At 39.8% G+C, this 13,114-nt stretch overlaps 1 protein-coding gene across 1 annotated transcript in view; it reads right to left on the reverse strand.

Annotated features, from left to right (window-relative positions):
- Positions 1 to 913: 913 nt before the first annotated feature.
- UBL3 (ubiquitin like 3) overlaps positions 914 to 13,114 on the reverse strand; it is a 54,472-nt gene continuing 42,271 nt past the window's right edge. Inside the window, exons 2-5 of the mRNA XM_048493436.1 lie at positions 12,507 to 12,615; positions 6,936 to 7,022; positions 3,600 to 3,677; positions 914 to 2,662 (exon numbers count right to left, since the gene is read on the reverse strand). Coding sequence (XP_048349393.1) covers positions 2,610 to 2,662; positions 3,600 to 3,677; positions 6,936 to 7,022; positions 12,507 to 12,615 — 327 coding nt within the window. The 3' untranslated portion in view covers positions 914 to 2,609. The remainder of the gene's footprint in view (positions 2,663 to 3,599; positions 3,678 to 6,935; positions 7,023 to 12,506; positions 12,616 to 13,114) is intronic.

The raw sequence follows: 13,114 nt of genomic DNA on the forward strand, positions 1-13,114 counted from the left end.
GTCCTGTGCTACCTGGAGACTAGACTAGATGACTTCTGGAATAATAACAAGCCTTTTAATTGGAAAGCGGCTTTTGGGATGAAGGGATGGGGGAGGCAAAAGAAATTAAGGGTGTGACTTCTGTAAATAACAGGATCATTACCACGTCCTGAGTCTTGCGAGAGGCTGGGCAAACCAACAGCATTTCAACTGTGTGTCTCATTCTTCCACAGCACTTCATCTGCTTGTCTTATTCTTACACAGTCAACAGTCAGGTACACTACTAATTTATTTCTTGTAAACAAAGGAAATTATCTTTTAAACTCTAACCTGAATCTCCCCAGGAAGTAGGAAAATTGTGTTTATTTTCAGGAAACAACTCCTGACAGAAACCTAAATAGTGAAATAAATGATTCGGTCCAATTAAACGCTGATATCCAGAGATGGCATCAAAAGAAAGATTAAATGTACCGACTAGCTTGGGCCTCTTAGAAACACTTTATTTGTATCTCCAAATGCTTCCTACAATATGGAGGGATATTTCTTTCTTTTTAAAAAAGGGGGAAAATATTGTAAAAGTACAAAAAGAAATCAGAGTATCGTCGAAGGCTTTCACGACCGGAATCACTGGGGTGTTGTGTGGTTTCCGGGCTGTATGGCTGTGTTCTAGTAGCATTTTCTCCTGACATCAGGAGAAAATGTCATTAGAACACGGTCGCACAGCCCGGAAACCACACCCCAGAAATCAGAGTGCTGTGAGATGTATATGAGGAATGTACATGGCTGCCCAGGTCTTCAGCTGTTCACCCAAGCCTGAACATTAAACAATACTGTCCTCTAGTCTGAAGCAGCTCCAATTCTTTTTGAATACGACTGAAGATAAATTGAAACCAAAAAAAATGGGCAAGGCCATAGCCCTCAAATCACAACAAAGTGCACTACAATATTCTTCTTTTATTTAGTTTACAGAAGAATCTATCAGTACAGGTTGCAGAAAGAAAATGTTTAGTGCTATTTACAATTTGTTTTTAAAACTCTGCTCTATACAAATTTAATTTTGATCCATTATGAACAATATCTTCGTAGGCCTACTGCATATAAAGCATTTTGTCAAAGCAGTAACATTGAATAAAATAACCCATTACGTTTAAATGAAGTTGATCATTCAGAAAACACAGAACATCTGTAAGGGCCATGGACTCAAGTACGGAACACAACGTCAACCTGCAATTTTTTTTAAAAGCCTAGAGCTATTTATATGGATTATTATTGTATTATTCTACACGCCAATCTATATTTAAGTTCTATAGTTATGTTTTTATAAGATTTTTATTAAATATATTCTACATATTTGTAATTTCAACTAGGAAGAATTTCTCCCCAGTGGAAAAATATAAAATCTTCTATAATTTTTTTACAGGTTTAGATGAAACTAACTCATGCTTTAGTGCTGTGCAAAAAATTGTTTTAGCATATCAATTTTTAAATTATCGGTATGAAATAAGAGAATGGCATCCTTTTGTAACTAACTACATATGCTTTTAAAAACCAGCTTCTGGTTTTCCAATACAATTGCAAGCACTAATACCAAATGCAGATTACATAAACAAAAAAAATCATCATGTGGCAGAAGATTTTTTTTCCTTTTTCTTTTAGTTTTTCCTTTGAAGTCACTAATGAGTAAGCGTAACACTGGACACTAAGGTACAGATGAATAAGAATGACTGAAAAACATCAATTGTTGATATTCAAAGACATAAAATTGATTAGTAAATGAGGTCTTCTAATATTTATGCACATTAATAAAAGCCTATGAACTACAGGAAATTACCCCTCCCATATTAAGGCTAGGAAATGCACTCTCTGCACTTATTTGTGCTGTCTGAACAAGCACTCAACTAATGTACGAGAGAAGAGTGCATGTTTAATGAAAAAAATTCAGTTTGAACAGCCCTCTACAGAGTGCTTAAAAATTACAGGCACATAGTTTGTTGCAGTGAAAATATATAAGGTCTAAAGTCAGACTTAATTTTAGTTAGTATTTTTGTGCCAGTTTGGCCACTAAGGTTGACTTAGGTAGAATTTAGTAATTTTTCCCTTCCCCCTCCTTCAGTCGGCCATTATAGTATAATCATAATAAAAAGATTGCTGATAGTATTTTCCAGAGCTGAATCATTTCTGTGTGTCTGAAATACTTAGAGCTTGTGTCGATAAGGTCTATATATTGTCAACCTTGTTCTTTTCTCTCTCTCTCTCTCTCCCTCCCTCCCTCTTTTTAGTGCAAACTGCATCTAGAAGTCTTGATTGGTTAAAGTTCCGGTTAAAGATGATTACATGGCAGCAAAATGATTCCTATTGAAGAGAATAGTTAACCTTTTCCTGGAGACAGAATGCACTGGAGAAGTGAGGCATCAATAAGTATGTTCAACAACCAAAAAGTAAAGAGGGGGGGGGGAGTGTTCATTGCACTAGAAAAAAAAATGCAACAGTGTTCATTTAATATTTCAGTTCAATGGATTCACAGATAGGCTCTTCCTAAGGGTGTCTGAAGCAATGTTGGTCTCCTCTAGTCCAGCGGCATGAAAGACAAAAACTATTTTACATCACAAGTAGCAGATACAGCAGAGCTTTTACAGGATTACACAGCAATTGCTCTCTCCAGTTTTTTCACGATTCCTCTGACCTGCAGAACAATGAAAAGAAGAGGCTTAAGACTATCATTTGACATGAGTGTGTGTTACAAGGATTGGAATAATTCTGCACAGGACTAAAGACTTAGGATAAAGCATTTACAGTAGGTGTTTTTTTAAAAAAATGCTACTCTTTTAAAATGCTACTTCTCTTCAAGAAGAATTGTTCATACACATCGTTTTAAGGAAATGAGGGAAGTGTACAAAGGCTTTGAATGAAATGCCAACTGAGCCTAAGTAACCGATGCTACTAAAACAGATTACAGAAGGATCACGAGATGCAGACGGCAGACCTGGCCATGGTTAAACCGACATGGGTAACGTCCAAATCAGGTGACTGCCACATGCTTTAAGTCATGCTGCCTTTGAGGAATGCCAGGAAGGGCTGAAATGCAGCAGCCGGGATCTTAACTGCAACTGGCCATGAGCAGCATGCAAGATGGATATTGTGTCAGCTCCATGACTTCCTGGTTTGTTTCTGGGCCCGATTCAAAATGCTGGGTTTGACCTTTTAGATGTGAACCCTGCTCCAGATCTGAAATCAGCTTCCAGCTTCTTAAGCCCTTATTATCAGAAGGGAGGTTAGGCGTGACAAGGCCTTCTTGGTTACTGCCCTGAGGCTATGAAACTCTTTACCTCCTGAAGTCTGCTCCCTCCTGGTCTTCTCATGAACAATTTCATAGAATGTACGTCTATTTCATATGGACTAGGGTGAGCTTTTATTTTCTTGCACTGACTTTTTTTTCTGCTACTGACTGGATTTTGCATGTGTTTTGTTTTTTAAACATTATTATATTGAGTTAGTGCTTTTTATGCACGTAGTCCACAATGACATTTCTTATAAGCTGCATTATAGGCTTCATTAAATAGGAAGGACGGATACAAATCTCCTAAAAAAAAACGTGAGAAGCCAAAATCTGTTCAGCTTACCTTGCGAGTTTGGCTCTGGCAATGTCTCTCTCGCCACCAAATGCATTACTGTAGTCTTGCCAAATGGAAGTTTTAATGCTGTGTGGAAAGGAGAATGGTTAACAGACCTCTATGTAAGTTGGAAACCATGCTGGAAATATCACTGATAAGATGACTGTGATTTTCAAAGCCTGCCTGTGAACTAGAGTAGCCACATCTGGCTTGGGAAATTCCTGGAGACTTAGGCATGGATTTCGGGGAGAGCTCAGAGAAGGATGTGATGCCCACACTGCAAAGCTGACACCTGGAGAACCAGCATGGGGTATTGGTTAAGAGTGGTGGACTCTAATCTGGTGAACTGTGTTTAATTCCCCACTCCTCCCCATGAAGCCTCCAGGGTGGCCTTGGGCCAGCCACAGTTCTTTCAGAACTCTCTCAGCCCCACCGACCTCACAAGGTGCTTGTTGTGAGGGGGTCAGGGTAAGAAACTGTAAGCTGCTTTTTTGGGACTCCATAAAGCTGGAAAAAAGTGGGGTACAAAAACCAATGCGTCTTGTTCATTTCCTCCAGGGCACCTGATCTCTGTAGTAACTGTCAGTGAGCACCAGCCCCCCAAAATGTTTAGAAGGGTTAATTCTAAGTAGTAGCTTGGTTCAACTACAATGGACAAAGGAATAAGAGAAATAACTGAAGTAGAAACTATGTTCAGAGGGTGAGCCAAACTGCTGAGGCAAAACTGAACAAGAGCCCAGGAGCACTTTCAAGACAAATGAAACTTATTCCAACATAAGCTTTTATGAGTTACATCTCACTTCATCAGATGCGTGGTCATCCCATGCATCTGATGATCTCTGGCTCACAAAAGATTGTTCTGGAATACGTTTTATTAGTCTTCAAAGTGGTACTCGGATCCAAAGCAGAAACTGCCAATGGCAGTTTTCCTCAAATAGACTAGCAGACTCTCAACAAGAGGGAAGATATACATCGAATGGAGTGTATTGTAAGCTTTGTTGAGCCAGAAGAGAATACTGACCACAATGCTACTAAGTCCAGCATTCATGAGAACAGAAGGATACCCAAAGATGTCCAACATGGCTCACATACGTGAGTTTAGAAGAAAAAAAAATTCAAGTATGAGGGGAGAACTCAAAAAGAAGAGAGTAAGGACTTAATTCTATTCAGGATTCTTGGATGTTAATTAAATCCTACAAAACTGAAGCTCAGACAGAATGTATACCAAAGATTAGGAATGGTTCCATAAAAATAACAAGATGCCAGAATGGTTAAACAAAATTAAGGAAGACTTTAAAGAAGTCCTTTAAAAACTAGAAATTGTGCCCAAATGAGGAGAACACGCAGCAGCACAGGCTTCTGCAAAGCAAATACAAGGTGATGTTAAAGCAAGCCAAACAAGGATTTCACAAACTCATTGGGGTTTTTTTGCAATCCATAAGTTTGCTCACATAAATCAAGATCAGAAAACCAGCCAAAGAGGTAGTTGGCTGCTAGATGCAAAGAAGGAAAGAGTCACCAGAGGATGTCAGGGAGATTACACATGGAACAGGGAGGGTATCCACATGGAACAGCTATCTTGAAACGTCTGAGGAATGGAATCAAATAGAAGTGAGAAGAGAGGAAGCTCTAGGGCTAAATGACAAATTAAAGACTGACAGATGGCACGTACCCAGGGGTTATTAAGGAGCTCAACTGTGAAACTGTTGATCTTCTAATAGTAACATGCAACTTTTCACAAAACTCAGCCTCCAAACCTAGGGGCAGGAAAGTGGCAAGCGCAATGTAGATGGCTAAAAAGGAATCTGGTTGGATTCATGGTATTTCAGGCCAGCTAACTTACTATGTGTCCTGGGAAATTTGATAACAGTTTAAGATAACATTATTACACACACGCTCTATTGAGAAAGAATCAGCATGGCTTCTGTGAAGGGAAGTCCTACTCTGATCACGTCTGGAGTTCTTTCAGCATATCAATGCAGATAAGAATAAGCTGGCAGAAATTATAAAGAGCAGGGATAAGTGAACAGTCCTCACAACAGTGGGAAATAAAGTGAGATCTCTCAGGGCTGATGCTTTTTAATTTGGTCATAAGTGATCGGGAAGTGGGAATGAGCAATAAAATGGCTAAGCTCGCAGAAGGCATAAATTATGCAGGACAGTGAATAACAGAGTAGTTAGTGCGGAGCTCCATGAGAATGTCCCCAAATTGGGTGAGTAGGCAAGAACATGGCAAACAAGGTTAAATGTAAGCATATGCTCAAGTGCAATGTGGGGCAAACCCCACCCCCCCCATCCTTAAGTTGATGTATATTTACTCAAAAGGCTGCTGCTACTCAGAAGTTAATGTATACATTGATGGGGGTCTAACTGACAGTGAGTGACCTGAAAAGAGGTCATGGAGGGTTCAAAAATGCAGCAGTGAGATCAAAATTTCTTGCTAGAGATTATTAGAAAAGAGAATGAAAATAAAATGCCCAGTGTCATAATGCCCTTATATAGGGCGTGGATGCAGTTATGATTGCTGCATGTCAAAAAGGATGTCATAGATGCATAAAAGATGCACTGCAGCTAAGGATCGGTGGGACTGAAGTAACTGCTCTTCAAAAAGTCTGAAGTGTTTGGCGCTAATAGGCTTTGGGGGGAAATCTCCAAGGCAAACTAGGTTTCTAAAATAATATGTGAAGGGTAAAGAATGAGTTGAGAACTTAACATTTTACAAGACAAATTGATGTCAGTGTAATGCATACTGTAGTGAATTTTTAAACATGAAAACCTAGGATGAAGTGAGAAAAACTGGAATCACTGCATCGTTGGATGTTTGAATCACATTCATGCCACAAGAGGGCACAATTGAACTGCTTTTACACACAAAGAGAGGCCATTTACTCTTTGTAAATTACTCAAGACTATGCTAGACACAGCAAGAGTTCTTGCCTTCATTCCAATTCTCAGTATCTCACCCCACTCACAGTGCTGAGATTTTGGGCACTGTTATGCAATCCTCTATGTAGAATACTGATTATCCAGGAAGGTTTTTTTAAAATGGTTTTGCAATGTAAAAGTGGCATACAAAAATCAAAATATTTCTCCAATTGACATGATTTCTACAACATAAAGGGGCAAACGACTGCCCCTTCATTTAAACAGATTTAATGTAAACACTGACTAGATTCTGCACAGTCAAGCACTTTCATGGTTCACTAATTTCAGCAAAAAGCCATTAAAATTATGCTCAGAACCAATGTGTTTTAACTGTGACCAGATGATGTTCAATGCATTCCTAAAAATCATGCCACTGATACCACTATTCCAATGTTATAGACCACCCCAAGCTTTCCATACCTCCTAACGTTACGTTGCCATGAAGAAACCGTCCTTGGTAAATAAGCCGCAGAATATTTGGACTGCTCACCTGCTCTTCTTCCCAATCTGAAAAAGCACAAGAAAAGTGTCAAAAGCATTCACTTTCTTATTTTCTCTCGTTAGGTCCTCAAGGCAGCACAAGCAATGTAAATGATGGTGTACATAAAACATCTATTACATAAATGTCATCGTAGCTTCCTTCAAATAAAAAAGCAAAACTATTTTATCCATGAAAATTGAAGTGAGGAGGCTTGGGAGAGGAACAGAATTAGGAGGCAGGAATGTCAGCTGATAATTACAACCCCGTCGACCTGCAACTACCAATCGAAACCACATTCTACATTATGAAAATTAACGACTTTGGGTGAGAGCTTCACAACAGGAAACTGAGTCCTGCTTACAGAGTTGAGCTTTCCCATCACCTGCCCTCTGCAACGGCCTACACCAGTGATGGTGAACTTATGGCACGTGTGGCGAAGGTGACACACCAACAAAGTTTCGGGTGACACACCAGTGTTCATCAACACCCGACAACAACTATTCTCCCTGTCTGAGTTTCAGTCATTTCTGTCATTATTTTATATTTCCTTATATAATAAATAGCACCACATATGATTTGGCCGCATTTAAAAAAAATAAATGAATATGTAAAGAATTGTTTCTCTTTTGTTTGGGGTGGGGGTGGGGGAATGATATGCCAGCAAATTAGGCTTTTTCAAAAAATGTGACACACCCAGCCCAAACAGTTCATCATCATGGCCTACACCAATGAAAAGTCATCCCTGAGACCTGGAGGCATTCTGGAACAGAACCTATCATTGTGTGAATGGAATTCCTTTGGATTCCTTTGGATTCAGCTCAGAGAATGAGCTGCCATCTCTAGTTTCCATTTAAATCAGGGAACTTTACTTTCAAGAAACCTACAATGTATTCCAATGGCTAAGGCCTACATAACTGGATCACCCCTTAAATAGCAGGTGCCAGGCCAAAAACTGATGCAAGCCAATTTTTTTCACAGAATCAAGTACTAACCTTGGCCAACATAATAGTTCAAAAGATTACTTTATGGTAAACTGAAGCAGGAAATAAAACCATGCATTCAAAAGATTGTACTTCAATCTCTCCAATTCGGAGGGAAAAAACACAGTCAAAAAAATTCCCTGTTTAATGACCTTAACTTTCAAAAAGCACTGAGGCCAAATGCTTTTGCATGGTTCAGCCCTTTCTTCAAGTCAAAACATCTTAGAGGTGAGAACAGGAAGACTCAGATCAATACTGAATACTTATCTTAAGTGGTGCATCACCATAAACCCATTAGGTACCATGTGATTTTTCACTTCGTTTGGGATAACAGAGACCCCCAGTATCCTGGATAAGCAATATTTCCCTTTTAAAAAGAAATATTAGGGATGACAAAACAGAAAGGCTGCCATCTTGAGGACACCTTCCTGGGAGTAGGCCTCGCAGAATAAAATGAGGCTTCTGAGTAGAGCTATACATGCTTGCTCCCAAAGTCACTTTACTCTATATTGCAGAAAATGTTACAAAGTGGTATGGGGGGGGGAGGCGGGGGGGGGAGGCAGGATAGTCCCAAATGCAGAGAAGGATTAAGGACTTCAGCCCCACCCCTTTTAAAAGCATATAATTCTCGTTGAAGTCACAATTACAAGTGTAAGCTAAGCTCATTACTCTAATTCCTTTGTTTCTTTTATTAAACAATGAAATGAACAACTGAATAGCTGAAGGTTAGTAATAATTCAGATCTGTTTTTATCTTTATGCTTGTAATGCCCAGTCTTCAATATGAGCGAGAAGTGCTGCGATTGAGAAAAAGCTTCAAAAAGAGGTTCTATATTCACATCTTGCAGGGACATCCCTAAAGTCATCACACATTGAATCACAATTAACACAGACTTTCAGACGCTCTCTCTGGACCACAAAAAGCTGATCCAAGCTAAGCCCCAGAATAATGCAATCTGACCAAGCAAGGGACTCAGTCACCATTTTAATGCAGTAATTCATGCTGCTATACTCTGCACCTTTTTAAAAAAAGTCTTAATGCCTTAAGGAAGACCATTAATGCCTTAAGGAAGACCATTCAGACTCTCTGGTAATGTTTTTAAAGAACCTGAAAAAAAATCCATGCCATTGAGCAGGCAAGCAAAAGGACACTATTTCCCCGCCACCCCTCTCCCAAAGAAATCTACTCTCAAAGAAGGCTGCCAATCTCCCAGAAGAAAACTGATTCAACTGTTGCTTTTTAGCCTCTGGGTCAATTAACAGCATTTGGAAGAGATACTACATATAGATACTGCAACTAAGGTTGTGAGAGTATCTTGAAGTCATGGAAAAATACCTGCTTTGGCCTCACTCAATAAAAATGCTTTTCTTCTGCATACTTACTAATGTTCTCAACTCAGTACAAATTTCAGTACAAAAGATTTCCAATATATATTTTTTCTTGTGTATTTAGTTGGAGAATCTATTGGGAGTATAACCCTCCCTCTACATACATACATACCATGTTTCTCCGAAAATAAGACAGTGTCTTATATTAATTTTTGCTCCCAAAGATGCGCTATATCTTATTTTCAGGGGATGTCTTATTTTTCTGCTCCACAGCTGCATGCTCTGGTGTTCTGTTTGACAAGCATGCTTCCAAACGTCTTACTTTCGGGAGATGTTTTATATTTAGCACTTCAGCAAAACCTCTACTACGTCCTATTCTCAGGGGATGTCTTATTTTCAGAGAAACAGGACGCACACACACACACGCACGCATACACAATGAACTTAAGAATGAACTCTGTGTGTGTGTGTGTGTGTGTGTGTGTGTGTGTGTGTGTGTGTGTGTGTGTGTGTGTGTGTGTGTGTGTGTGTGTGTGTAAGCATGCAAGGGAACTGAGCAGCTGATTCGTCATGGGGTACAGAAGAAATTTTATTTATTCAGACATTTATTCCCTACTGCTCTACCCAAACATTTATTCAGACATTTATACCCCACTGCTTCTACAAAGAAGTTTACATCATTCTCCTATCCTCCATCCTATCGTCACAATAAACCTGTGAGGTAGGTTCGAGAGAATGACTAGCATGGTGTAGTGGTTAAGAGCAGATGGGCTCTAATCTGGATAATCGGGTTTGATTTCCTCACTCCTCCACATGAGCTGCGGACTGTTTATCTGGTGAACTGGATTGTTTTCCTGCTTCTACCCATGAAGCCTCCTGGGTGATCTTGGGATGGTCACAGTTCTTCAGAATTCTCTCAGCCCCACCTACCTCACAAGGTGTTTGTTGTGGGGAGTGGAAAGGAAAGGAGTTTGTAGGATGCTGTGAGTTGAGAAAAGCTGGGTGTAAATCCAAATGCTTCTCTTCTAGATAAACTCACTCAGGAAACTTCCATTGCAGAGTGAGGAACCAATCCAAGTCCTCCCAACTTCTTGTCCAACACACTAACAACTACACCAGAGTGCCTCTTCAAACAAAGGACAAATGATGTCAGGGAAATACTATCTCAGGGAAATATAGGGATTTAAATAAGTTGCAATAAACAGCAATTTCTCTTATAACCTACAAGGAGGTCATACTTATTGCAATTCTGCAGAAATACAACCTAAGTGAACCATGCTCTGATATTGTACATTGTGAAAGCATTAGCTCATCTATCTTCTGTTTTAAAATTCAACCACGACTTCCCCAAATACGTTAGAACAATACTGAAGAGTTCATGTATGGTAATAAAGCAGGGCTAAAGAGGACAAAAACAGTGCTATTTTACACAATAAAGCTTTTATAAAACATACTGGCAATCCATTTTTGAGCAGCACTACAAGCCATGTGCGTGCATGCATGTAGAGAAACGACTCTCCATGTTTACAGAAAGCGACGGGATTCCCAGGTGCTCAAAAAGCTCTAGCTTTGATAGAAGGCAAAGCTTCAATTTACACTGTATGCAGTCAGTCCATGAATGCGCTGGTGCAGGCAGTAGAATCAGCAGTCTGAGAAACTCCGCTTTTACAGATGAGATGGGAAACTGTCTGTGCCACACACAGAAGATCACACCCTTGTATTCTAATTTTCATTAATATAGAATTACAATGCCAACCACAGCAGGATGTAGCTTGGCCTGAGCTCACTCATCAGAGCGTCTCTCCCTTGAATGTGAATTTTCCCTACTGATCTGAATTACAGTTATTGGCTAAAGTGGATTAGCTATTAAATAACCACTAATCCAGGTTTCATTATCAGATTGCAGCAGAACAGTGATACTCGGTGGCTCAGGAGCCACATGTGGCTCTTTCACATGCCAGCTGTGGTTCTTCCGAGCATCAGCTCCAGGCTTCAGAAAAGTGAGTCAGGATATTGTCTAGTGAGCATTGTGATTGGCTGGTAGTTCTCACAGCAGACAGACGGGGTCTGACCACCTTCTTTCTTACTATGCTAGAATTCTACTTGAATGTTACTTTTGATTGAAGGAAGTATTTATTATTTAGCATCTAGCCTGACAGGAAGTTGAGTAGAATTTGAAAACTTGCACACTGCTTTGTGTGACAAGTCTGACTTGCAAGACTTCCCCTCACTCCAGAAATACAAGGCCCAGCTAAGGTTCAATGGAAGCTGAAGCTGTGCCCTTGTGGTGCTGTTGTGCTGCTCCACAGCGCTGGCACATATGCCCTGTTACCAGCATAATTTCCCCTTGCACTGGCACAAATGGCATTTACACCAGTTCTGAGGTCACACCACCTCCTCAGCCCTTCCCTCCGCCATCAATTGCATTGTAAAGCATCCATTCTGAGACACAGTGTTGCAGTCCAAGGCTTGGATCCTTGACCTTTGCTCAATGGCCACTTCTCTTCAGAAACTGAGGAGACTGTCCATTGCAGGATTACATTCCTCTCACACTTGACACGGGGCTCTTTGTAAAACACCGGAATTGCACAAATGGATGCTGGAGAAGTGTGCTCTGCAGCAGAGGACTGTCTCTGCTGTGACTGGAAAGAAGAATGCATGGTACAGCAGTATAAGATCCAAGTCGATGGACATAAACTTGTGCACAGATGTGTTTTGAGGCGCATAAACACTTTTAACGCTGTGTGGCAGCTAACTCAAGCAGGAAAGCTCCAGTTGCTACAAAGCAGTATTAGGAAGATGAAGCTTCCAAGGAGAAAGCATCCTATGGTATGCTAAACCCTTTCCCACTCTCTATCCCTTCCAACCTTCTCTCACGCACTTTCCATCCAATTTAACTATCCAACCATTAGTTGGTGACTGAATATATAGTTCACCAATAAGACGCAAAAGTTATTATAGAATTTGTCCATGTTTTTCACCCACCTCAGCTGGACCTACACTAGCAGACCAATGAAATGTGTACTAGAAAAACTAGTTAGAAAAAAAACATACAAAAAACGCAGAGAGGTGATACAATACCAGCCATATTCAATATTTCTGACATTCTGCATTGGGAAATAAATGTTCACTGCTCTCCCACTAATAGTATAATAGTACTAACTGAATGCTTAAAATAAAATTTAAAATATGTATTACTTACCCATTGGCCAGTTATCATATACATGTTTTGCGATGTCTGCTGCCGAATCATTTGGTGAAAATAAGAATTCTTTTGTTTTTCCACTTACCAAGATTAGGCGCAAATTTATCTGCAAAAGTAAATAAATAAGGAAATTGTGTCAAAATTACAAAACTGTATACTGTTAATGACTAAAATCTGCTTTATTTTATAACACTAGATAAATGAAGAAAGCACATTTTAAAAGACAGAAATCATAACTTGCAGTTGCATAAGAACACAAAGGAAGCCAAACTTATAAATATGGCATGCAGTTGAAAGATTCCTAGAGAATATTGTAACAAATCCTCAAAAACCAGTCCTCTGATTTAATCTGTGGAAGTATCGACAATAAACAACCACTAGCAATGTTCAACTGCACAAGAAATTGATCCAAAATGTTTGAAAATTAGGACCACTATAGCTAAGACTTCAGCCACGTAGCGAGAAAGTAGTTCATCCATCCATCCATCCATCCATCCATCCATCCATCCATCCATCCATCCATCCATCCATCCATCCATCCATCCATCCATCCATCCATCCATCCATCCATCCATCCATCCATCCATCCATCCATCTATCCAGCC

Source organism: Sphaerodactylus townsendi, linkage group LG04, assembly GCF_021028975.2.
Source record: "Sphaerodactylus townsendi isolate TG3544 linkage group LG04, MPM_Stown_v2.3, whole genome shotgun sequence".
Classification (NCBI taxonomy): Eukaryota; Metazoa; Chordata; class Lepidosauria; order Squamata; family Sphaerodactylidae; genus Sphaerodactylus; species Sphaerodactylus townsendi.